Source organism: Gymnoscopelus microlampas, assembly GCF_963454915.1.
Source record: "Gymnoscopelus microlampas genome assembly, chromosome: 22".
Classification (NCBI taxonomy): Eukaryota; Metazoa; Chordata; class Actinopteri; order Myctophiformes; family Myctophidae; genus Gymnoscopelus; species Gymnoscopelus microlampas.
Window position 1 is genome coordinate 18211273 of NC_139959.1, and position 25000 is coordinate 18236272.

A 25000-nucleotide genomic window follows, 5' to 3' on the forward strand; every position below is an offset into this window, starting at 1 on the left:
GTGGATCATCACTCGCAGATGACAAATAGCAGCAATCTCATCTGTTATGTGGAATTATCATACCGATGTGCCAGTAATACCAGGTGCTGACTGCTGAGTGAAAAGCATGTGGTGGATCCAGTCACGGTCTGTTCCTGTACTGTCGTCCACAGAGTGGTCCTGTGGACAGTTACATCAGTGAGGAAGGAAGGGACAAAAGGCGAGAGAGAGAGAGAGAAAAAGAGAGAGAGAGAGAGACAGAGAGAGAGAGAGAGAGAGAGAGAGAGAGAGAGAGAGATCCGTCAGAAATAGCTCTGTGCATTATTTGATGTTATCATATTTGTCCATTAGTGCGGTCTAATTTTTTTCCAAATCCCATTCTTCCATACTTCTTGTTCTCGTCAATAAATGACTCATAATGATGTGTCCATACTGGTAGCTGCTTTCCCTCTTATCTCGGTTAAAGCTGTATTCACACTTGAAGAGCCTTCACACTAGACAGGGAGCCCAGTGGGAAGCAGCAGAGCTGGCAGTCCCTTCATATCAACAACACTGGTGTATTTTTAATATCCACACAGACAGAGAGGATGTGGGCTGTGCGACAGAAACTCGATTGACAATGAGGGATGAAGAGAGATGCTCATCATAACTCACCACCAAAAAGACCATCATCCGCGTACGAGAGCGGTTTAAAGTCAGGGAACTAAAGCTTCATTACGTGCTTTCGTCAGCTCCTCTTCTGGTGAATGACGCTAGCTCCGGATGATGAGGTCATTGGCTCATTAGCATACAGCGGCATGACAGGGACGAGAGCGTACAACTTGAGAGAAGAGAGAGGAACTTTATGGAAAGAGAGAGGATTCTGTTAACTAGCGGACTGGAGAGTAACTTTTGCCTCGACACTGGAATGGAGAAATTGACATGAAATCGACTTTTTCCAGAACTTTTTCTCACTACCGGTGGTGGTTATTTTCAGCCACTATAAAGTGTCTGAAATATATATATCTATATCTATATATTCTCTCTCTCTCTCTCTCTCTCTCTCAAACTGATTTTGCAAGCTGCAAATCAATAGTGCATGTGCTTTACTAAGCCGCATGATGGATTGATAGACTTTTTGAACGAGAAAGAAGAGAAACTACGCTTACAGAAACATACAGTTCAATTAAATATAAATAAGCTGTTAGGCAGCCATATATATGCTGCTGGAGACATGAATCTATGGTGAACAGAACACGACAGGCATAAAATCAATGGAACTCACATGAAGCTAATGTTGTGAATGCTGACAGCTATTAGATGAGATTCAGAATGCTGCATGTGGCGTGGTTTCAGACTGTTCTGATTGCCATTCATTTCCATCATAAAATCATCATAATCTACTCATTACACTGTATAATTTGGGCCCGGACACTGCAAATTGCTTTTCTTTTTTTTTCTTCGATTTTTCGATTTTCTTACCATTTGAAGTAGTCACAGAATATTTATCCCCAGTGTGATCAATCCCCCGATAGTTGGTAATAAAAGGGTGTTTCATTGTGCTTCCGCGGAAAAAAATAGCCCGTTATAGGCCGTTGAAAAGAGGTAGACAAAAATAGGTTCAAAATACATAAACACAGGAGGCGAGATACAGACGATTTCCCAAAGACGTTAACCAGGAAGTCAATGGAGCAGTAAATCTTGGGATCACGTGATATCCTGGATCTGTGTGCATCTGGGGATGAAATGGTCACTCATGTGTTAGAGAAAAGCGACATCTAGTGGAAAAACCAAAAAACACAAAAAGACGTAAAAGTCGTCTTTGGCAGTCTGAGCCTTTGAAAAAAAAAAAAGTTGTGAAAGTCGTATGGGCTTAAATTAGTGCCAATAATATTTTGTACTTGTAAAAATAATTTGTATTTGTAAACACATTTTGCATTTGTAAAAAAAATATTTGTACTCGTAAAAATAATATGTACTCGTAAAAATATTTTTTGCATTTGTAAAAAAAATATTTGTACTCGTAAAAATAATATGTACTCGTAAATACAATATTTGTCTTCGTAAATAAAATATTTGTATTCGTAAATAAAATATTTGTATTCGTAAATAAAATATTTGTCTTCGTAAAACAAAGTTTTGTATTCGTAAGATAAAAATGTGTGTTGTAATTGTAGAATTACATTTACAATGAACATTGTGACCAGAAAAAAACAACAGCTTGCTCGCTCGAAGATCTGTTCTACGGATTGCAAAACTTTATTTTTGGCACTCTGCACTTCCGGGTCTGAGCCAATCACGCGAGGCCTTTTCCACTACCCAATCATAAAGCTCCATAGGTCTCCATGGCAACATGGCAAACGGGGTTGCCATGTTGCAACCCCAAGAGTTTTAACTGCAACATAATTCCATTGCTCAGGAAATAAACAACGGATTACAATAATATAACATTCCCTATAATCAGTAACATGTAGGTGATACCTATGTCTATCAAATATGGTTTTATTGAAAGGCAATCAAAGGCTAGATCGAGTTTAGAAAGCAAACAGGTCATGTCTGGGGGCCTCAGTGCGGCTGCAGAGTTTGATTGAGTGTGAGACTAGGACCCACATGCCATATGTCAAAATGAGCGGCTTCATCGGGAATCGTGCGCGTGTATTTTGCTAAGAGATTGGTTACATGGTTTAATTGATATTAATTTATTAGTGCATTAAATTTCCCCATCCACTTTAATGGGAAAATTAAAAAACTCGATTTCAAGTATTTTTTTCCCAGAAACTGTAAGGGCTAGAGTTACAAGACTTGGAGGGGAGGTTCATAATTTATTCCGAAATTATCAAAAAAAGAAATACACCAGTCGGCCCCATGGTGGCGCTATAAAAGCCCCCTTTACGTTTTGGCCTATAACTCTTGAACCGTAGGTCGTAAAATAAAAAACTTTTTTTCCCTAGATTCCTTGGGTCATGACGCAACTCCCCATATAGGCCACGCCCATTTGCGCCAGGATAGATTTTCCGCCATTTTGAATTTTCTTCAAAACACACTTTTAGCTCCTCCTCCCACTTATTTTGTCCACATTTCACAAAAATCGGTATACATGATCTCTGGACCCATGCGATAAACATTTCCAAACCAAATTTTGATAGTCCATACGGTTCTTCCATAAATGGCTTCCAAAATTTGCAGGAGGGGCCTGTTTTACAAAAAAGCCCCCACCCCCCTCCTCCTCCAGCATTATAGGCTTGACAGCACTGCTACTGACCTATAGGGTGTACCAACGTCGTGTCACCAAAAGTTTGCCACGCCCACCTTTTCGATGCTACAGCCCTTGAGGGGTCAGACTGTACATAGAGACACGCTTAAGTCTAGAGAGTGACGGTGGTTTGTGTTTGTAAACATTAACTTCTTTGCCGACTACATAGTGATCATTGCACACTGCACATGTGTGGCTGGTCTATGAGAAAGCTGTCGCAGCTCTCCTCTTCAAGATTAAATACAGTTTGAGGCTAACAATGTAGGCTATTATACAACAGGTAGTTCCGACCAAGCAATCTGATTGGCTGAAATAGCTATCTAGCCGTGCTTCAAACCAGCATCATAGCACGGGCCTAATCACATTAATAAATCACTCCGCACTGGAGTCCGCACCTGATTAGACCATATATGGCACAGCTGTGCTGTGAAGTCACGCTGTCCCACGTTAGGAAAACAAACAGACAGTAGCCTGACCCACCGTCGCCACTGGAGAACAAACAGCTATGCAAAATGGACTATGTTGTTAATTTTGACTTATTTGGTGGACTTACGGTTGATCAATGGTTAGAAGGTTATAAATATCCTCCTGTGTAAAGTAAAATTACTCCCATTTCGTTAACAGTCCAGTGTATGTTATACTTTATCGTACGAAGGTATCGCACGGCGAAAATAGCCGATCTACAAGTTCACAACGGGTCGCGTTGTCAGCTTGTAGATCAGTTATTTTGGCCACGTGACACGGTCGTACGACGGAGCATATAGCCTACTGGAATTCATTCCACTGCGCAAGCATTGATAGCTCAGCTGTGTTGATGAGACGGTGCCTCAAACTCAAAGCGCTGCTACAGGGACTATTTAATGTCTCTCAGTCAAAAACTCTTCTCTTTACAGGGAAACGGACAATAGCGAAACATTTTTATTATTAATTGCCCCACAATATGAATACATTTGGATGTGTTTTGTTGGTAACTGTTGTATAATCGCAATATTACACTCGAGGGTGTGCTTTACCTTACATTATTGGCACTTCAGTGATGCGCGCGGAACTCGGCTTCGCCTCGTTCCTGACCGCATCACTGGCGTGCCAATAATGACGGTAAAGCACACCCTCTCGTGTAATATTGCTTAATTCAAGATACGTACAGTAGTATGGCTTGGATCTCAGCTGTACCACACAAAGATTTAACGTTCAAGAACCTACCCAAATACAGCCGTGTTTGTTCACGTCATTTTCTCAAAGGTAAATTTTTACCAAAAACATGATACTGCTATTTTGTTTCTGCTAACTAAAAGTAACTAGGTAATGCAACTATAGGGTGGTCCAGAGTGTTAAGTGACTTTTTTTCCCCTCTCTAACGATTTGACACGCGGGCTGCTCTGCTCATAGACCGAACATTCCACTACCGTGCGAGGTCTCCAACTTTCATAAAAACTAGATGCGTAGCAATTCTGGGAAATTGCAAAGTGTGGTTGCGCCGACGCCGGTCGCGGGTCTCGGCCGCCGGGACTCGAGGGATACGCCGGGAGGAATACCGTCGCAGGCCGCGTGACGTGCCATTCGAATCGGGTGCCGGTCGGATCCTGCCTTCGTGATACGTGCTGTTTTGATTTTAAGAAATAGGCCCCTCCCACTAAATAAATAGGCCCCTGGCCCTCCCACAAATGTAATGGGCCAATCATATTGTTACGTCACTCCTGATATCGCTTTTATTACATTTTGAAAGGATTGTTCCCCCCAAAAATCATGTTTTTGCATCAAACGGTTACGTTTTGTGCATTTGTGAGGCCCCCTATGGGTCAAAGTGGAAATGCTTTTGGGGATTCGTTGAGTAAACCACCTTCGACATGTGATTTAAATTTGGGATTGACCGGACGTTTCGTTCGTGATTTCTGGCATTTTTGGTAAAACAGGCCCCTCCCACTAACTTTGGAAGCCATTTACGGACGAACAGTAAGGATTATCAAAATGCTGTTTGGATATGTTTATCGCATGGGCCCAGAGATCATGTGTACCGATTTTTGTGAAATTTGGACAAAATATGTGGGAGGAGGACCTAAAAGTGTGTTTTGAAGAAAATTCAAAATGGCGGAAAATCTATCCTGGCGCAAATGGGCGTGGCCTATATGGGGAGTTGCGTCATGACCCAAGGAATCTAGGGAGAAAAAAAAGTTTTTTATTTTACGACCTACGGTTCAAGAGTTATAGGCCAAAACGTAAAGGGGGCTTTTATAGCGCCACCATGGGGCCGACTGGTGTATTTCTTTTTTTGATAATTTCGGATTAAATTATGAACCTCCCCTCCAAGTCTTGTAACTCTAGCCCTTACAGTTTCTGAAAAAAAAATACTTGAAATCGAGTTTTTTAATTTTCCCATCAAAGTGGATGGGGAAATTTAATGCACTAATAAATTAATATCAATTAAACTATGTAACCAATCTCTTAGCAAAATACATGCGCACGATTCCCGATGAAGCCGCTCATTTTGACATATGGCATGTGGGTCCTAGTCTAACACTCAATCAAACTCTGCAGCCGCACTGAGGCCCCCAGACATGACCTGTTTGCTTTCTAAACTCGATCTAGCCTTTGATTGCCTTTCAATAAAACCATATTTGATAGACATAGGTATCACCTACATGTTACTGATTAAAGGGAAAGTTATATTATTGTAATCCGTTGTTTATTTCCTGAGCAATGGAATTATGTTGCAGTTAAAACTCTTGGGGTTGCAACATGGCAACCCCGTTTGCCATGTTGCCATGGAGACCTATGGAGCTTTATGATTGGGTAGTGGAAAAGGCCTCACGTGATTGGCTCAGACCCGGAAGTGCAGAGTGCCAAAAATAAAGTTTTGCAATCCGTAGAACAGATCTTCGAGCGAGCAAGCTGTTGTTTTTTTCTGGTCACAATGTTCATTGTAAATGTAATTCTACAATTACAACACACATTTTTATCTTACGAATACAAAACTTTTTTTTACGAAGACAAATATTTTATTTACGAATACAAATATCTTATTTACGAATACAAATATTTTATTTACGAGGACAAATATTGTATTTACGAGTACATATTAATTTTACGAGTACAAATATTTTTTTTACGAATGCAAAAAATATTTTTACGAGTACATATTATTTTTACGAGTACAAATATTTTTTTTACAAATGCAAAATGTGTTTACAAATACAAATTATTTTTACAAGTACAAAATATTATTGGCACTAATTTAAGCCCATAAAGTCGTCCTTGGTAGTGAAAGAGTTAATAGAAGTAACAACACAGAAACCCAAAACATGACCATAAGAAAAAGTGAAATTCCCTGACAGACCCTTTTGCTCTGTAACACACTGTAACTCTTTGTATCATACTGTACCATGCTCTGGTGAACAGGGAGAGAACAAATCACTGGAAAGCCGTGGAGACAGAACACGTTTTGATTTGGCTTTATAGTCAAAACAGACTTTTAAGTTGCATCCTGTGATCTTTAATGACATAAACCTCACAGTTTACTGAACGCTGTGAATGTAGACGTTGGAGACCATTTATATACCTGAGAGACCACACACAAAATCCGCAACACAGCATATAGTGCAGCAGTTTCAAACGGCAGCCATTTTAAAAATTGTTCCCAGAGGGCACTTCGTAGTTAGATTTTCTGTCCATTATGATATTTCATACTTCCCTTAGTCAGCAGTGTTGTTGTTACATCTATCTATGCCCTTGACACCACTGAAAACTTTGCATCAACCTCTCTGTTCATTGTTATTCGTTCTCGTGGAAAAGAGACAATAATTGGTTTTGTGCTGTCACATCATTAATGCCCTGCAGAAATGTTCTATCTCAGAGACAAGGCCTTAAAAGGGGCCACTAATTCATTTTGTATGTATCATCAGTCATTTTTCTTTTGCTAAGTCATAGTACAGTTCTTAGTGAGGTTGTTAAAACTGAAACGTCAACAGTTTGTACAGCAGTGTTGGTGAATCTCTTCTCCTTTCTTCTTGGTTGTTTAGTTCTAGTGTGCTTTCACCTTCACCTGCCTTCTACAGGTGGGTATATTCCTGTCTGCTTTTAATACCATGGTCATCAATAATAAAATAATACGCCCGCACACTGCCGAACTGCACGGTACAGGAGTGGATTTATTGAAGGAGAGAGAGGCAACGTTTCTGATGACCTTCTTCGGGCATGATACAGCAGTCTGACAGAGTTACTTATACAAACATTTGGGTCATAATCAACCTCACTAGGCAAAGCCTGTGATTACCAAGAGGTGACAGCTTGCGATAATGTGACATCCTTAAAGACACAAGCCCCTCAAAAAACAATTACGTCATTGAACTGAAATCTAAACATTATACAAAATTGCAATGCTGCAAAGACACGCATGGTTGTAAAAATACAATGCACAAGGGGAAGTCAACAATAGAATTAAGAGACGAAAGTCCCTAGGTCCTGCTCTCATACAGAAAAGGTCAGAGAGTGGAAAATATACATCACTATATACACAAACCATATATCAAGTTCACTCAACAGGCAAGAAGTTCTGAAAAGGCTGAGGAAAATTTGAAGAAAATGTGTGGGGCAAAGAGGGGTCATAAATAATAACCCATAGAGACGTTATGGCATGACAATTGTAGCATCAAGTTTAGTAACAATTCATCATTAAGTCCTTTGGGGTGAAGGGTTTGTAGTGTGTCTATCCAGTATATGCTTCACGTTGTTTGAGCAAAAGATCATGGTTACCAGTACAACAATACGTACAATGACAAGAAGAGAAGTCTGCACACTGCAATGATAGCCTGGTAAACCCTCCCTCCGGAAATCTCATTTCCATTTGATTTCAGGAGTGAGTCTGGCATGAACGCCCATTCTGCAATATTGGCTCTGTACGCCAAACGGACGAGCCTATCAGCGTTGTTCTGTGATTGACAGCTTACGTTGGCCAATCAGGTGGCGAGTTCGAGTGAGCCTGAATGAAGCCGAGTGCAGCCTGAGTGACGCCGAAAAAAGACGAACGGCAGCCGTTGTTGTTCCGAGTGCCTTCACTTCTTACTTTTGTTTTTAAAACGGTCTCAAACTTCTTTTTTGAGGCACGGAATTTACTATTAAGATATCGTTTGGATAGAATTTAGTTGTTTAACTTCATATATGTGGTCAATTAATCATGACAGAGCCTATTTAAAAATATAAATTTAGAGAACCGGCAGGGAGTGACACGCATGTATCCCAATAAGGCAACCTATTTTGGGCATGGCCGTCTCAAAAGTCCCGTTGCGTCACATAGTCTGGAGGTGGTAAAAATGAACTGCTGATTGGCTGAAGGGGAAAAACGATCATTGGCTGAAGGGGTTGTCAGTCAACGGTATTACTCCCGCCCAACTCCAGCCCACAGCCAATATTGCAGAATGGGCGATCAGGCCAGACTCACTCCTGAAATCAAATGGAAATGAGATTTCCGGAGGGAGGGTTTACCAGGCTACTGCAATGATGCTCCCAGGAAGTAACGTTAATGAGGACAAGGACCATGTTTCAACCCCATCAGGTCAGACCTGATGAAGACCCATGTTGGGGTTGAAACGTTGTCCATGTCCTCATAAACTTTACTTCCTGGGAGCTTCATTGCAGGATGTCTCATATTATGTGTACAGCTCATCTGAAGTCCAGATCTGCTGCAATCGACTGGATATGCAGGACGTCAGCACAAATTGTTCAAATATGCCCTTTTATGAAGTGTCTTGTGTGCTTGAGTCCTCGAGGTCCACTGTGAATTAAGATTAACATTTATTTTGGTTACTAGATCTATTAATTTACTCAGCTCTCTCTCTCTCTCTCTCTCTCTCTCTCTCTCTCTCTCGCTCTCTCTCTCTCTCTCTCTCTCTCTCTCTCTCTCTCTCTGCACATGTTGCTATGTTTTATGCCCCATCTGTTTCTCTTCTTGTTATTTTTTATGTGACATGTGGTCTTCTCTGTGCTCCACACCTCCACCTCACCTCCCTGTTCTCTACCTTGTCATCTTCTCCTCCCTCAACATCTGTGTATGACAAATCCTCCAGATGTGCCTCTCTCCTCTCTCTCTCTCTCTCTCTCTCTCTCTCTCTCTCTCTCTCTCTCCCTCGCTCTTTCCTCTTGTCATCCTGCAATCCACTCATCCCTCCCACGTTTATTCAGTCAACTTTATTCTCCTCCTACCATCATATTTGAGACACTTAGGGGGTAACACAGATTTTCTTCTTTTCTTCTCTATCCTTGTTCATTCCGTCGGACCATCCACTTTCCACGCCTCCCAAAACAAACTGATACGACTACTTCTCGGCCTTAAGCCCATGACCCACCTAATTCCAACACACTTTGCTAGTTTGGGATGGCTCAGAGTAAAAGACAGGGTTAATATAAGCAAATATCACTGGGATTGGTATTTAAAGTGCCATGGTTTTGCACTTGTTCTGTTTTTCATGTGTCTATGAGGTTGCATGATTACATGATTACAGTACACGTGAAATACCCACAAGTACCAGCACAGTAACTTTCTGCAATCGCAGATAAAGGTTAGGCTAAATTCAAATTAATTATTTACCTATAAAAGGATAAGGGTGACATTTTTCACCCTTACCCTATAAAGGGTAAGGGTGAAAAATGGCTTAAGAGGTCAATATTGATATCCTCATAAGCGTAGTTTGCAGGTATAGTTTTATATTTGTATACAGGTATAGTTGTATACAGGTATAGTTTTATATTTGCAGCATAGTTGGGATCCTCATAACCATTATCATTTTATACTGATTAAATAAGGTTGAGGTAATAAAAATAATTATAATTTAATGCATATCAGATTAATCCCTACTGACGCTTTTTTCCTTCTTAGGATATATTTTCAAATCATGTGGTAAACACATACTGTATCAGACATTTGAATATTTATTTCACAATCTGAATAGAAGATCTTCACTATAAACTGTTTATATTACTCCTCTTTCCATTTACCCCTATCATTCTCTCTACCCTCATCTCCCCCTCTCTTTATAGCCTTTGATTCTACCTCTAACTTTTCAATCTCTTCTCTGTATTCCATCAATTTTTCATTTGAACCTTCTCACAGATAACTCTCATTCAAGCAGTTATTTGCACGAGAGTTGCGCTCTCCCTCTCTCTCTCTCTCTCTCTCTCTCTCTCTCTCTCATTTCTCCTCAATTTCCATCAATTCCTTTTCCATTCATCCATCATGTCCACATCCGTGTTACCATAGCAACATCTCTTGTTCATCTCATCCTGATGATCTGTTCTCAACGTGGAACCCATCCAAATCCCACTCCTCCCGTCCTCATATCTCTCTTATCCATCTCATCTAAAATGAAAAGTCACACAGAAGGTCTTGAATCCCTTCTACTTGGCAACCACACAGAGCATTCTGACGGGACTTACGTTTGGTATGGGAATAGCTTCACCTTCCCTGCAGGGCTCATACTCTGGAAGGTGTTTGAGCAAGGATTTGAACACATTCAATCCGGGAACGCATCTACAAATGTCTTTTAAATCCTAACAGTTTTCTGAAAAAAAAAACGTATGTTGCTATATCAGTGGTTCTAAATGTTTTTCATGTCAAGGACCCCCAAAATTATATGTATTTGGCCGCGGACCCCCATCTGAAGATATTTTGTTCCAGGGACCCCCAGAAGCAAAGATTTGATTCAAAAACTGTTTTAAAAATATATATATTTATCGATTTGCAAAAATATTTTAAAAAAAATAGCAGATACAAGCTCACTCGGTGCCGCGCTATGAGCTTGTAGATCTGCTATTTTTGAATAGCCAAAGTATAAAATGACACAGATGCGTTCCTGGCTTGAATGGGTTAAAGGACTAACACCAATCCCAACAATGTACGGTTTGTGCCACAGCAGTCAGGTAAATGCCTGCGTCGCCTCAAAGTCACCGCCACCAAAATCAGTATAGGGTTTATCCTTCAATAAATATGTTAGATTATTTAGATTGTCCTGTGTGCAAATCAGAACTCTGTTAGTAACAGTTTTTACTGACAGTTTCGCTGCCGTTTTTCAGTTAAAACAGAGGCGTTAGCCCTCTTAATTCGGAAGCCTTATTAAAATGCAATGCATGGAGCTAACTTGTCAGCCAGGTGTTTAATGAGGGCCATGCCATGACACTGCTTTGTGATTTCACCTTGAGTAAGCAGAATACCGCTAAAGACTTAAAACTTTGCCGATGTAACTTTTACCGTTTATGCCGTGAGAAACAATGGAGTAACTATGATTGTGTGATTGTGTGTGTGTGTGTGTGTGTGTGTGTGTGTGTGTGTGTGTGTGTGTGTGTGTGTGTGTGTGTGTGTGTGTGTGTGTGTGTGTGTGTGTGTGTGTGTGTGTGTGTGTGTGTGTGTGTGTGTGTGTGTGTGTGTGTGTTTGTGCGAGCACGAGCGTGCGTGTGTGCCTGCAATTATTTTTTGGAGGTTTTATTGATGTTTCCAAGGATAAAGGCCTGGTTATCTGAGGTGGCCTGAGTGTAATGAGTCTGTAATCTTTAAAAGATGTGGAATTGTGGTTGGGCCATGTGTGTGTGTGTGTGTGTGTGTGTGTGTGTGTGTGTGTGTGTGTGTGTGTGTGTGTGTGTGTGTGTGTGTGTGTGTGTGTGTGTGTGTGTGTGTGTGTGTGTGTGTGTGTGTGTGTGTGTGTGAGAGAGAGACATTGCAGAGTCACCCTCCTCTTCATCCCTCTTATCACGTGTGTGTGTGTGTGTGTGTGTGTGTGTGTGTGTGTGTGAGAGAGAGACATTGCAGAGTCACCCTCCTCTTCATCCCTCTTATCACCTGGTTAGCTGTCATTCTCAGCCTCTTGTTACCTTGTTACTTTCTCCCTCTTCTCTCATTTTCTATTCTTCTTAGAGTGGCTATTCTCTCTCTCTCTCTCTCTCTCTCTCTCTCTCTCTCTCTCTCTCTCTCTCTCTCTCTCTCTCTCTCTCTCTCACTCTCTCTCTCACTCTCACTCTCACCCCTCTCTCTCTCTCTCTCTCTCTCTCTCTCTCTCTCTCTCTCTCTCTCTCTCTCTCTCTACAATTTGCACAAACCACTGCAGGAGTTCATGAACGGTCAACCATTAAATGTGTCCACTCAGGGATGGCCTTCCACACTCACTGAAGTCCAGAACAGCTTGAATAATTCATGTTTGTAATAACACTCATTCTTTATTTCACTCAGTGTCCTAGTTATACAGTGCTTTCAGTTTTAATGCTATTTTTCAAAGACCTTTGAGGCAATGTAAACCCAAACTCTAGAAATGTTTGGCAGAACAATTTCAAGTGCAGTTAAATATCATTTTAGTTTATTTTCTGTACTCATGCTGAACAAGAGAGGAATTGGAAACACGACTGGGGTCTAACAGGGCATGGCTTCCATGTGGCCATACTATGATGTCATCTCTCACATCAGTATTATGCATATAAAACTAAAGTTTCAAGTTTTTGAATCAAATATAAACACTTGGAAAAACATCCTTTGCCCACTGGCAGTGTGCACATGATATTTGGTGCTGATTGTCCAGAGATGTCTAAGATTAGTTGAAGCACAAAATTGATGTAAAAGCAGTTTTACATCTCTTTGTTCCTGGACAACCATTACCAATTGTCACGGTCCGCTCCTCGGGCCGTGGACTTTGACTTTATAATTTAGACCTTGAACGCCCTTATTTGGTCGTGGACACTTTTGGCCGGTTAGGCCGACTTTATTATTTAGAGTCTAAATAATAAAGTGCGTGTGTGTCTAAATTTTAGACCTTGAATATGCCCTTATATGGTTGTGGACACTGTAGGCCGGTTAGGCCTAAAGTGCATATTGTATGTTCTGAATATTGTATGTTTCTGCATACTGCATGTTCTATTTGTATTGTATCTGTCATTCTGTTGCTGCCTTTTGCATTGGTGTTCTGTGCTTTTACCTTGTAGTATTGTTTCCTGTCTGCCTTGTTTACTGTTTCCTGTCTTGTCTCTCTTACCCTTGATTAGTTATGTTCTCCACCTGTGTCCTGTTGTGCCCCAGCCAATCACAGTGTTGATTGTAGTTTGAGTTCACCTGCGTCCTGTTACTCCCCTGTCTATTTAAACCCTGTGTTGGCATTATGTTGTTGTTGGTCTGTAGACCTTTGTCACGTGAGTTCTGTGTTTGGCTGCTAGCCATTTTGAAGTTACAAACTTACCTGTCTTTGTTTAAACTGCCTGTTCGGCTTAATAAATACTTAAGTTTATCCTGCATTCCGACTCGTCTGCTTTTGGGTCCTTCCCGTCACTCAATCCTGACACCAATACGATATAAAATATGAAATATATGAAATGGGTAGATAATACTGCTATAGAAGGTATTAACTACCTAGGTGCTGGCAGCTAACAATTAAGATCAACTGATACTGTAGCACACATGCTTCCAAACCTTTTCAGTCCGTGACCCCCCAAAATGATCATATTTGAACTGGGGACCCCCCACCCTGACAAGCACATGGAATTGTAGGAGTTGAGGCATTACATTTGGTTTGACTCGATTCCACAGACTTGTGAAAATAGCCGAAATACAAGCTCACAGCGCCTCGCAACGCCAGGCGTTGTGAGCTTGTATATCTGCTATCTTCTTTGCCTCTTTCTTATATCATTTGACAATTTGGCCAATGTTTGACCAGTTTTTTTATGCACAGTTTGTTGATTACTTTTGATGCAGTATAATGTTCTTTATTTTCTTTATTTCTTTTTTGAGGTATTAAAAGGGTCTTAAAAGTCCTTAAATTGTCACTTCACTGTCATCTGTAGGGACCCCTCAAAATCATGTGGGGTCCCGACCCACAGGTTGAGAACCACTGCTGTAAACAGACAGTCACAGTAATGAGATGTTAATATGTTCTTGTGATCTTGTGTGTAGGTGCTGGTGGCTGGTCTCCACTGGACACGGATCATTACCAGTGGCTGCAGGTGGACCTGGGCTCCAGGAAGCAGGTGAGCGCCATCGCAACGCAGGGCCGCTACAGCAGCTCCGATTGGACGACGCGGTACCGTCTCTTTTACAGCGACACAGGAAGGAACTGGAAACCCTACCACCAGGACGGCAACATCTGGGTGAGCAGACAACACTCTGTGATACTGCGTGTGTGCTGCGTGTGTGCGTGTGATACTGCGTGTGTGCGTGCGTGCACAAGAAAACGCAAAATAAAACGGTACCGATCTTATTATTCATCCAGACGTGCAGAGGAAGTGACTAATACTCCAGTGTGACTACAAAATGACCTATTTTTCGGTCATCATTAATACATTATGGAGTTTTGCTTCTCAGATTTGTCCTAACTCAGAGTGGAGAGCCTTGTGTGGGAGGAGAACACATTATATCCCATGTTGATTTACCAATTCACACATAATCATTTGACCTTCCCCATGCTGGATTCAATATAGGTCTTATAGCAGTGGTTCTCAAACATTTTCATGTCAAGGACCCCCAATTTAGTTTCTGGCAGTGGACCCCCATTTGAGCCAGAGACCAGAGACGATTTGTCCAAAATGTGTCAGGATTTTGCACAATTCTTTGAAAATAACAGATTTACAAATTCACAACGCTGTCGCATCACAACGCATTGTGAACATGTAGCCTGGAGGAGCGGAGGGTCCCAGAACACACGTTGAGAACCAGTGTCTCATAGGAAGCAATAGTATGTGGTTAATTCATAGTATATTTATGTACGTTTGGGTCCCCAAGAGTCCCCACTCCCTTCCTAGAAATGTAGTTGAGAAAAGTAAAAAAAAACAAAAAAAAAACACTCAAAACATTTACTTAACCCATTTTTGGAGGAAACCCCTATTTGTAACTATACCTTTCAGGACCTGAACCCCTTTTGGGGTTCCTGTTGCTATGTAAAGTATATAGCAACATATATTTGTTGTAATTTTTTAATACATATTTGAAGTTTTTCAGAAAACGTAGGTCAGGATTTAGAAGGCGTTTTTAGAATCGGCCTGAGGTCTAAAAGTACAAAACTAAAGTAAATGTATTTTGTTACTGTCCACCACTGTGCTGCACTGGTGAAGTTGTTTGTGTATTTGCATTGCGTTGTGATGACGTTCAGGGTTATTTCAGTTGAACATCATGGTCACCATCGTTGGTCCAGAACTGTCAAAACAGTTCTTTCTCGATCCGCTGTTGAAACAAAATTAATATGGATGATCGCAGTGGTGTGTGTGTGTGTGTGTGTGTGTGTGTGTGTGTGTGTGTGTGTGTGTGTGTGTGTGTGTGTGTGTGTGTGTGTGTGTGTGTGTGTGTGTGTGTGTGTGTGTGTGTGTGTGTGTGTGTGTGTGTCATTCAACCTTTATTTATTTTCTTGGAAATACAATGAGGGCAGAGCCATCATCTTCAATGATGCCGAGATTACAAAAGACATCATACAACAGTGTAATAATACTGAAAATAAGAACAGCAAAATAAATAAAGTTATTTATTGTGAAAACAAGCAAAGAACAGAGTATGATTTTTTTTTTAAAGACATCTAAATTAAATTTAGAATTTAATTTTTTTAAAGTGCATTGCAATTCATTCCAGGTAAAGGGAGCGCTAAAACCGAAGGCTGTTTTACCTAGCTCGGTGTTGGCCTTGGGGACCAGTAGCCTAATGGGATGTAATCCTGAGAACCAGAAGTATTCGGTTTTAGCAGTGATGAAATATATGATGGTGATTTATTTAACAGAGCTTTATAAATGTAGGTGTACCAATGATGGTCTCGTCTCATGGAGAGAAAGGGCCAACCAACTTTAATGCATTAAGTGCAATGGTGGGTATTACATGGGTCACCTGTGATGAACCGTAGAGCAGAGTGGTAGATGGCATCTAGGGGCTTAAGGGTGGTGGCAGCAGCAGCATGTCAATAAATGATGTCCCCATAGTCTAAGACTGAGAGTAGGACAGCCTCTATGATCCTCTTTTTGCAAAACAAGGGGAAACTAGATTTAACTCTATAAAGTAGACCAAGTTTTGTCCGTAATGTTTTGAAGTGCACATTTTTAAATTTGTAAATCATTCGGTGAAAAACATGCACTTTGTTTTCTCTGCATTTAAAACAAGTTTACTTTTGAAAATATCTCTTTGTAAAACATTAAAAGCAAGTTGTAGATTGTTAAAAGCCAATTACATAGTCAGCCCAACAGCATAAAATTGGATTGTCAGCATATAAATGTATATTGCAATCTTTCAAATCCTTAGTGATATCATTTATATAAAACCGGTCCTAGGATTGAACCTTGTGGGACACCTAGAAGTGCAGAGTGGGCCTTTCCAGTTCTTACACATTGCTGTCTGTCAGAGAGGTAGTTGTAAAACCATTTAAGACTACTAGAGTCACAGCCAATATTTTGCAACCTGCGCAAGAGCACAGTATCAAATGCTTTCAAATGCTTTTTAAATCGATGAACAGAGCTGCACATTGCATTTTCTTATCCACTGCGGACACAATATCATTCAAGACCAAGGATGCAGCAGAGATGGTACTATGGTTGGCCCTAACCCCAGATTGGTGAGGACTCAACAGCGAGTGCCTAGATAAAAAAACCCTTTGAGTGTTTTTCACAGACCTGACAGTTTAGAAATAGGCCGATAGTTGTTTAAAAATATTTGCAAATGGGTTCAGAAATGAATGGGGCAGAGAGCTGGAGAAGATAAGGATCCAAGCCGTCTTCACCAGCTGCTCAGTGGTGCGGGGTTTGAGGGTAAACTGAGGGACTTCATGAGAATCAGCGAAAGGGGACCCATTTATTACTGCGTTCCTTTTCTTTTTAAATCATTAAATAAAATATGAAATATTCCAATTATATGACAGATATGACATTCTGACCATACTTCATATGGGTAGGCATGGTTATAACATGGTTATTTTTAGTAGTTGAATTTACTAGTTTCCAGAATTTCACTGGGTTTGAAAGAGATTACTGCTTTCACTTTGGAAAAATTGTCATTGTTGAAGTTTCCCATTCATTTAATAATAAATAGCTCTGAACAGCAAAGTCTGAAGGCAAGACTTGGTGAAAATATGCAAGTCTCAAGTCAAGTCTTATACACTCTCTTTGTAGATGTAATTTTTCAAAGTCACCTTTTAAGCCAGACTACTGTCCTCAGTCTGAGGAGAGGAGAGGAGCAGACTGACTCTAAAAATACATCACCCAGTCATGAAGAATGTTTAAGTATTGAGCTACTCAGCAGAAATGTAACACTCGCTGGTATCTCTCTCTCTCTCTCTCGTGCGTGCGTGCGTACGTGCGTGCGTACGTGCGTGCGTGCGTGCGCACATTCCCTGCTTCTCCACTGAAAACCGCTTCATCATCATTCTCTCTCATAGGGCCGTTAGATGATTACAATGATAAATATGGATCTTTTACACCTGGAGGTAAATGAAGCTGTGCTTTCTGTGCCGCGTTATAATTTTCCCGCCGCTCGTTATTTATTGAACAGCTTTTTGCCTCCGCCATTAACCCTGATTTATTGCTTCTTAAATTTCTGCAAATATTCCAAAACACATTCATCTCTCGGATGCTTTCGTAACTATATCCAAGTTTTTATTTGTTTTTGTCTAGATGGATGACACGCACTGTATATTGGTTTCTAATTTATCGCCGTGTGTGATCCAAAATATTGCTTTTTCTAAAGAAATACAGAGCCCGCAGATTTTACGGTGGGTGGATCTCATCAATAAAGTATGTCCCTTATCCCTTATTTGAATTTCAGGTAGTTGGCAACCCTAGTAATGAGACCACCAAGGTCATAGTTTCGGGATTTGTAGTGACCCCCATCCACTTATTACACTGGCGCAGATCTTCAAGCTCGCAGCATGCTGCGAGCTTGAGTAAACATTGAGTATGCTTAGTAGTGGTGGGAAAAAACGTTCATTTCAGTGAACAAACAAACGATTTCGTTCACAGCAATGATTCGTTCAAATGATTTGTTCACGTTCTCGCTCATGAACGAAATCGTGAACGTAACAGTTTCAAGAAGTGAACATGTTCGTTCACGTTCATGGACTAGTTCTTATGAACGAATCGATCATGACCGACCCATCACTAATGCTTAGTATAGGCTACGTACCTTTGATTGTATACAGTAGTTTACATTGTATACAAAGCTAAACTCCGGCATAGACAGTCCGCTGGGCTCTCCGTCTGTGTACGTGTCTGTAACCCATTTTCAATATGACTTAACCACCAAAAGTTTTACCATTATACTATGTATTATTCTCTTATGAAGTAAACTTTATGTTTTTTATAACTATATCGGCTATGCCAGCTCCTGCTAATTGTAATGTACAGCTTACTGTACTTTGTGATAATTATAGTGGCAGGTGCTTACATTTTACTGTACTTTGTGATAATTGTAGTGACAGGTGCTTACTATTTTCAGCCTTGACACAATTGTTATAATCTCTCTGTCAAACCTGAAAGCAGGGTTTTTAGCTATTAGTGTTGTTGTTGTCATGGTGACATTACACCTGTGAGAGACTTTGACCCCTTTCTTGATCAGGAACAGGTATGCATAGCATGGAGGCACGTTCCCGATCACGTTAAGCCGTCTGTTCCAGAAAGACTGATTTCGATGGTGTTGTTAAAGACGGGGTGCCGTGATTTTCAGTGATTCCCCCCCCCCCCCCCCCTAAAACATAATCATCAGGTATTATGGTTATACTAGGAGGAAGATTTTTTTCAAAAAAGTGTACAGAAATTGTTAAAATTATGTTTTTATGTGGACACGCCTCCAGTTCATTAGGTATACCTGGTTCTCACCTTAGCACCTCCTCCACCACCTTAGCACCACCCACTGTCCTAGTCCCTCCTCCTCCTCATGCCCACACCTGTTGTGTTATGATAATGAGGGGGAGGGTACAATATTACTATGTCACTAAAGGGCTGTTTTTCTATTGGCACGTTTGACCCTCAAGGTTTCAGCCTCCAGGTAAAAACTCAGAATAGTCAGAGAAGACATAAAACACCATAAAAACACCACCAGGGGGCTTAATGAAGTTCTATCAACCTCATAGACACATGAAAAACAGAAAAAGTGCAAAACCATGGCACCACCTCTTTAAAGACATGGGTCCTTATCTACTACTTCTTTTTTTTTTATCATAGTGAGATACAATAGATGAAAGTTGAGAGTTGTTGTTTTGTGTATACACAAAAAATACATTCATATTGAAGCAAAAAAGTTATGCAAAAGAAAATACAATTTCTGTTTGGCCTTTTAGGCTTCGTAATTAAACATTGCACAGGGTAGATATGACAAATAACTTGATATATACAAAGAAATTACTGACATATTTAATAATTGTTCACTTAAGAACAAGAATGACCAAAGTCATAATAAAGCCGCATGCGACAGGCTTTTTTGGCCCCAATCTTTTCATAGACCTGATTACTTGTTTTTTGGATTGCTTGTTTCTAGCGTCGCAGATTAACGCTCTAATGTTTATTTATATAAATGGTGGCAACATTTTGTGACACCACACGGGTCTTCCCAACAATAGCTAAGATTGAAGTCAGTGTGAACATGGCCAAATAATAACTTAATTGCCAAACTAGGTCTAATGAAGCACGCTAGCATTTCGGCTAACCCTCCGCCTGTATCGTGTAACTCCGTGCTTGTTGTGTTTTATGTTCGTCCATGCTGGCCCCTAATATGGTCTGCTTCCGGGTGGATCAACCTAACTAACAATGAGGATCGTTCTGATTGGTTCCCTTCCCAACTAGTCCCTCAAAAAGAGTAATTCTGATTGGATCTCTTCTCCATTCGTCCCGCCCTAACATTTTCGTCTCGTCTAATTCGTTGACGAAAGGGGCTCCCAGACCGCACCGAATCGGGGCCGAATCGGCGTCAGGAAGCGTCGTATATAGTCGGCCAGTCGGTTAGGGGTCCGTCGGGGGTCCGTCGGGACCTTTTCGGCCGACTCAGGGCCGACCGGACATGTCCAGTCGGGCTAGCCAACGGGCTAGCCGACTGGCCGACTGGAGTAGCCATGTGGCAGAGAAGTATTGTCAACAACATGCAGCGTGCTATCTATCAGTGTTGCCAGATTATGTCTGAGAAACAAGCGACCATGTCTATGAAAACCTACATTCACTGTTTCTCATTGTCACTCCCAGAGAGAGAGATTGATTGATTTGACCTACTTTTGCGCTGTGGTGATGTAATTAATTGGGAGCAGGTGTGTAAGATTCCAATAGTATAAACATTTTAATTGGCTTTCATATACTCTTAATATTTTTTTTTCAAATTAGATTTGGCCTTATAGATCGAAATGTGCTCAGTTCTGGCTATTTTCTGGGTGCTAATTTCAATAAATTAATTAATGTATTTAATTTTGATTATTCGAATAACCGTTTTCAAAAATGTTGTGTAAACGTCAGCAGTGGTGGAAAAAGTACTCAAATGTTGAGTAAAAGTATCAATGCACGATTTTCCTGTCAATAAGTTATTTTTTTTAGACACCAGTCCCCTGTTCGTTTGTCAACAATGATCTAAATGCGAAGTTTATTTCAGCAGCTAGAATGTGACTGGCTGTCGGGTGGAAATCTTGTATGTTCCTTTTTTATTATTATTTAAAAACAATTTAAAATCGTGAAAATAGCCAATCTACAAGCTGTAATTATTAATAATTAAGAAATACTATATTTTAAAGAGTGAAAAATCAACTAAAGTCATTATTAGTGCAAGTTCAAAAATAGCAGATCTACAAGCTCAGAACTCGTGCATCGCAACATGTTGTGAGCTTGTAGATCTGCTATTTTCAAATAGCTTATAGGTATAAAATAGGGCTAAAGTGGTTAATGTATGTTTTATAATGATTTATATCTGCAAATTAACTAGTAACTAAACATTTCAAATAATTGTTGTGGAGTAAAAGTATAGACAATTGGAAATACTCCAGTAAAGTAAAAGTACCTCAAAATTGTACTGAAGTACAGTACTTGAGTAAATGTACTTGTTACTTTACACCAGACGCGTCGCTAGGTCTCTACTAGGTCGGGGGCTTAGCCCCTCCTCCCGCGCGCGCGCGTTTTTTTCCGCGGATTTTGCGGATTCGGGTGCTTTTCCCCCCGTTTTTTGTTACTTTATTTCGGTTTTAGGGTTAGGGGTAGGGTTAGGTTAGGGTGATAGATATATAATTCAAAAAAAAAAAAAACTTTTAATTTTTTTATTTTTTATTTATTTTTATTGGTGGCTTTGGATAAAACATTGGTGGCTATAGCCACCGAAGCCCACCCCTAACGACGCCACTGCTTTACACCACTGCACATCAGTGAAGAAAAAAAGAAAAAACGCTGGGAACATCCATTTACAAGTGACTTTGCAGGGAAACAAGCCCAAAGTCGCTTATAATAAGCAGACCTGGCTGCCCTATACCCTAGGCTGAAAGCAATGTCTCAAGAACAGCAGAGGGGGCGCTGTTTTTCCTTTTTATTTGTAAATGGGTTCCCACATTGGGCTGGGCATTAGCATTTCAATGGCAAGTCGGCTGACAGACTAAATGCCAACTTTTGCCAACCAAATACCAGTCTGTTGCAGTCTGAAGTAGTCTGAAGTAGTCTGAAGTAGTCAGAACCAGTCTGTTTGGTCTGTAAGGGGCTTAACGTGTCCATTACATTTTCGTCTCCCCATTGGCTTAAAAGGGGGGCTTAAAAGGGGGGAAGTGTGATGGACAGCCAGGACAGCCAATGACACTTAGGTGTCACAAAATGTCACTCGGGTGTCGGACTAAGACTAGTGAGCCGCGCTCACACACACACACTCCTAAGCCAATAATTTGATGACCGGCAGAGGTTCCAGGAGGAGACAAAGAATCTCCTTTGTATCTCCTACCGGAACCGCTGTCCGCTGGTCATCAAATTATTGGCTTAGGAATACGACAAAACAACAAAATATCCATGAATTGAAGTCTCCATGGGGTGACTAATCGATAGGGGAAACATTTTGGGTGAACTATCCCTTTAAGAGAAAAAACAAGACATGAACCAATAAGCATGACAGGCATGTTTTGCTTAACAGAAAAGAAAAACACAGCACAAGAAATAAATCAATAAACACAACATTAGATAAAAACAAGACATAAAACCAATAAGCATGACCCGGCCTTGTATGTAATTAAAATAATTTTAAAATCGATTCTAAACCAGCTTTCTTTCACACACACACACACACACACACACACACACACACACACACACACACACACACACACACACACACACACACACACACACACACACACACACACACACCATAAAATAAGTGTGCAATCACAATTAAAGTAAAATATAAATAGAGAGAGAGAGAGTAATGAAAAGAGCATCTACTGAGTTATCATTCTTAATGGTTGCAGTATGACCTCATCTCTGATATTCTTGACACACAGCGTTTCAGTCATTTTGCTCTGAGAATCTCAAGCAGCAGCAGAGAGTGAATGCATAGCACTGACCTCTTAACACTCGGGTGTCTAAGCAGTCAACCTGACCGATTTTGAAGTCGATTATCTTTGCTCATGAAGCTCTCAGAATAGGTTCCCCTTCCATGACTTTTCCTAAATATTTGATTCAAATCATCTCTGTTTTTTTCCCATCTCGAACGTTTTCTAAACATGACATTAGGCATCATCATACCATCCCTGACATTATTTTTCTGCAAAATAAACCGCTCTCACCCTTTCTCCCCCAGCCACAGAGGTCTTCACACCTCCTCCAGACCACCTGGAGACCATCGTTGTTCAAGTTAATGGGATCATTTGCATTTCACTGTCAGCTCGGAACCTGGCAAAGCGATTTCTCCCCTCTAAATAAAAATGACAACTGTCTTTATAATAACTCCAACCCGAACCCATAAACCTAATCTCTGAATGTTGTGTTTGGTCTGAGCAATGTGAGCTGCTGCAAATAACCCAGCCTGCATGCGTGCATATTTGGTCTAACCTTTGAGTCAAGTTGATCTGAAGTCCGTCTGTGTGGTGGTTACTGCCGTCATGCGAGTATTAAAACATTTTCTCCAGTGGTATTGTTCTGCATTTAAATATGGTCTACAACAGGGGTGGGCAACCTTTTGGGGGGCAAATCATCACTCAGACTGTGAAAACCACCATTGCTTTTAAGTTTCGTTATTAGCTACTGATTAGAATAATACAATCACAGAATAAGTCAATAAACCTACATTAAAATTGGCTTAAGATAATTGTCACTGTACTCCTGCGGTCTGGGGCGGCACCTGTCAGCAGGGACTGTTGGGGTGGGAGGAGTAGGACGAAGGCTCTGCGTCCTCCCGGTGGGGGCTCCTCACTGGTAAGTGAGTCAGCAGGATATAACAGCAGTGACAACACAGAAATGTGTGTGGGGAGGAATCAATTGGCACAACGACTAAATTGGGCCGAAAAATCAGTAAAAAGCAAAAAGGGGAAAAAAAGAAAAGAGGTGATTGCTCTCTCCTGGTCTATACAATTTGGTGTTAGATTTAACACACGCCTTCGGCTCCTGGTGCACTCGTGTTTAAATTGTTGGTGTTCAGCTGACGCTTTTATCCACAGTGGTTTCTATTAAGAGGGATGATGATGGGTGTATTGAAGTGCAAGGGACAAGAACACAGCACTGTAACAAATGACTCAGATAGATAAAAGGATTGTGTGTGCAAGTGGAGGGGGTTGTTTATTAATGTGTGTTTTTCTTTTCTTTTTTGGTGTGTGGGTCTAATATGCCTAAGTAAGACTTGCCGAGCCATGTGGCCCATAGGGCAGGAGCCTATATCTCCACTCCAGTGGTGGAAAAGTACTAGTATTTTTTACTTAAGTAAAAGTATCAATACTGCAATGTTACAAGTAAAAGTACAAAAGTATTGGTATGAAAATGTACTTAAAGTACCAAAAGTAGAAAGTACTCATTAAGCAGAATATCTCATTTCACAAGTTTTCAAATGTGTAAAATGTAAAAAAATCTTTTGAAAATAGCAGATCTACAAGCTCACAAAGTGTCGCATCGCGACGCATTGTGAGCTTGTAGATCGGCTATTTTCAAAAGGCTGAAATGTATGTAGGGCTGAAGTGGTTAATGTATGTTTTGTAATAATAATCAAAATCTACAAAGTAACTAGTAACTAAAGATGGCGTTGGGGTCGCACAGTGGCAACCAAAAAATAAGACTTTTTTTTTAAATCAAGAAACGGTAAAGAAAAGGGGGGAAAAGTGAGGTCGTCGCTAGCAAACAAACTATTGGCTTGACTCCTCTCACACACACACACACACACGCCCCAAAAAATCCCATAATATATGGGGTCGTGGTATAAAAAAGTTTGAGAGCCCCTGTGATACTGTATCACCCACCCGGGGATTGAACCCCATTAACTTCCCAGTCTCAGGGCGGACACTCTAACCACAGCGCCACTGAGCTGGACGTGGGTTTAATAAGACGTCAGTAAAATTGTCCTCCCCAAATGATGTAGTGCCCGCTTCAGGCCAAGCAATGACTTCAGTTAACCTCTTTCAATCTGGCGTCCCTATTTTGGGCGTTCATGTGTTTTCCCCTTTTGTTTCTCCAAATATTTCACATCTAAAAGCGACACTTACTGTAGTAGATCTGCTGTTTTTGCTGTCTATTTTTGCACGACACTGTCGCACAACTAAGTATATAAACAAAGAGACACTCTCACTCTGAGTGTTGATGATGGTCTGAGGACCGAAACGTCCACTCTCTGTGTCACTTTATTTTCACCATTTACCTTTTTCTATGGACTTTCATGGTGGCCTC

At 40.7% G+C, this 25000-nt stretch overlaps 1 protein-coding gene across 1 annotated transcript in view; it reads left to right on the forward strand.

Moving 5' to 3' along the window:
• The window catches only part of LOC311038540 (contactin-associated protein-like 2), a gene marked incomplete at its 5' end in the record, with an annotated part of 239631 nt that overhangs the window by 81104 nt on the left and 133527 nt on the right, over nucleotides 1-25000 (forward strand). The window contains one exon of the mRNA XM_084048113.1: nucleotides 14124-14317. Within this exon, the coding sequence (XP_083904239.1) occupies nucleotides 14124-14317 (194 nt within the window). The remainder of the gene's footprint in view (nucleotides 1-14123; nucleotides 14318-25000) is intronic.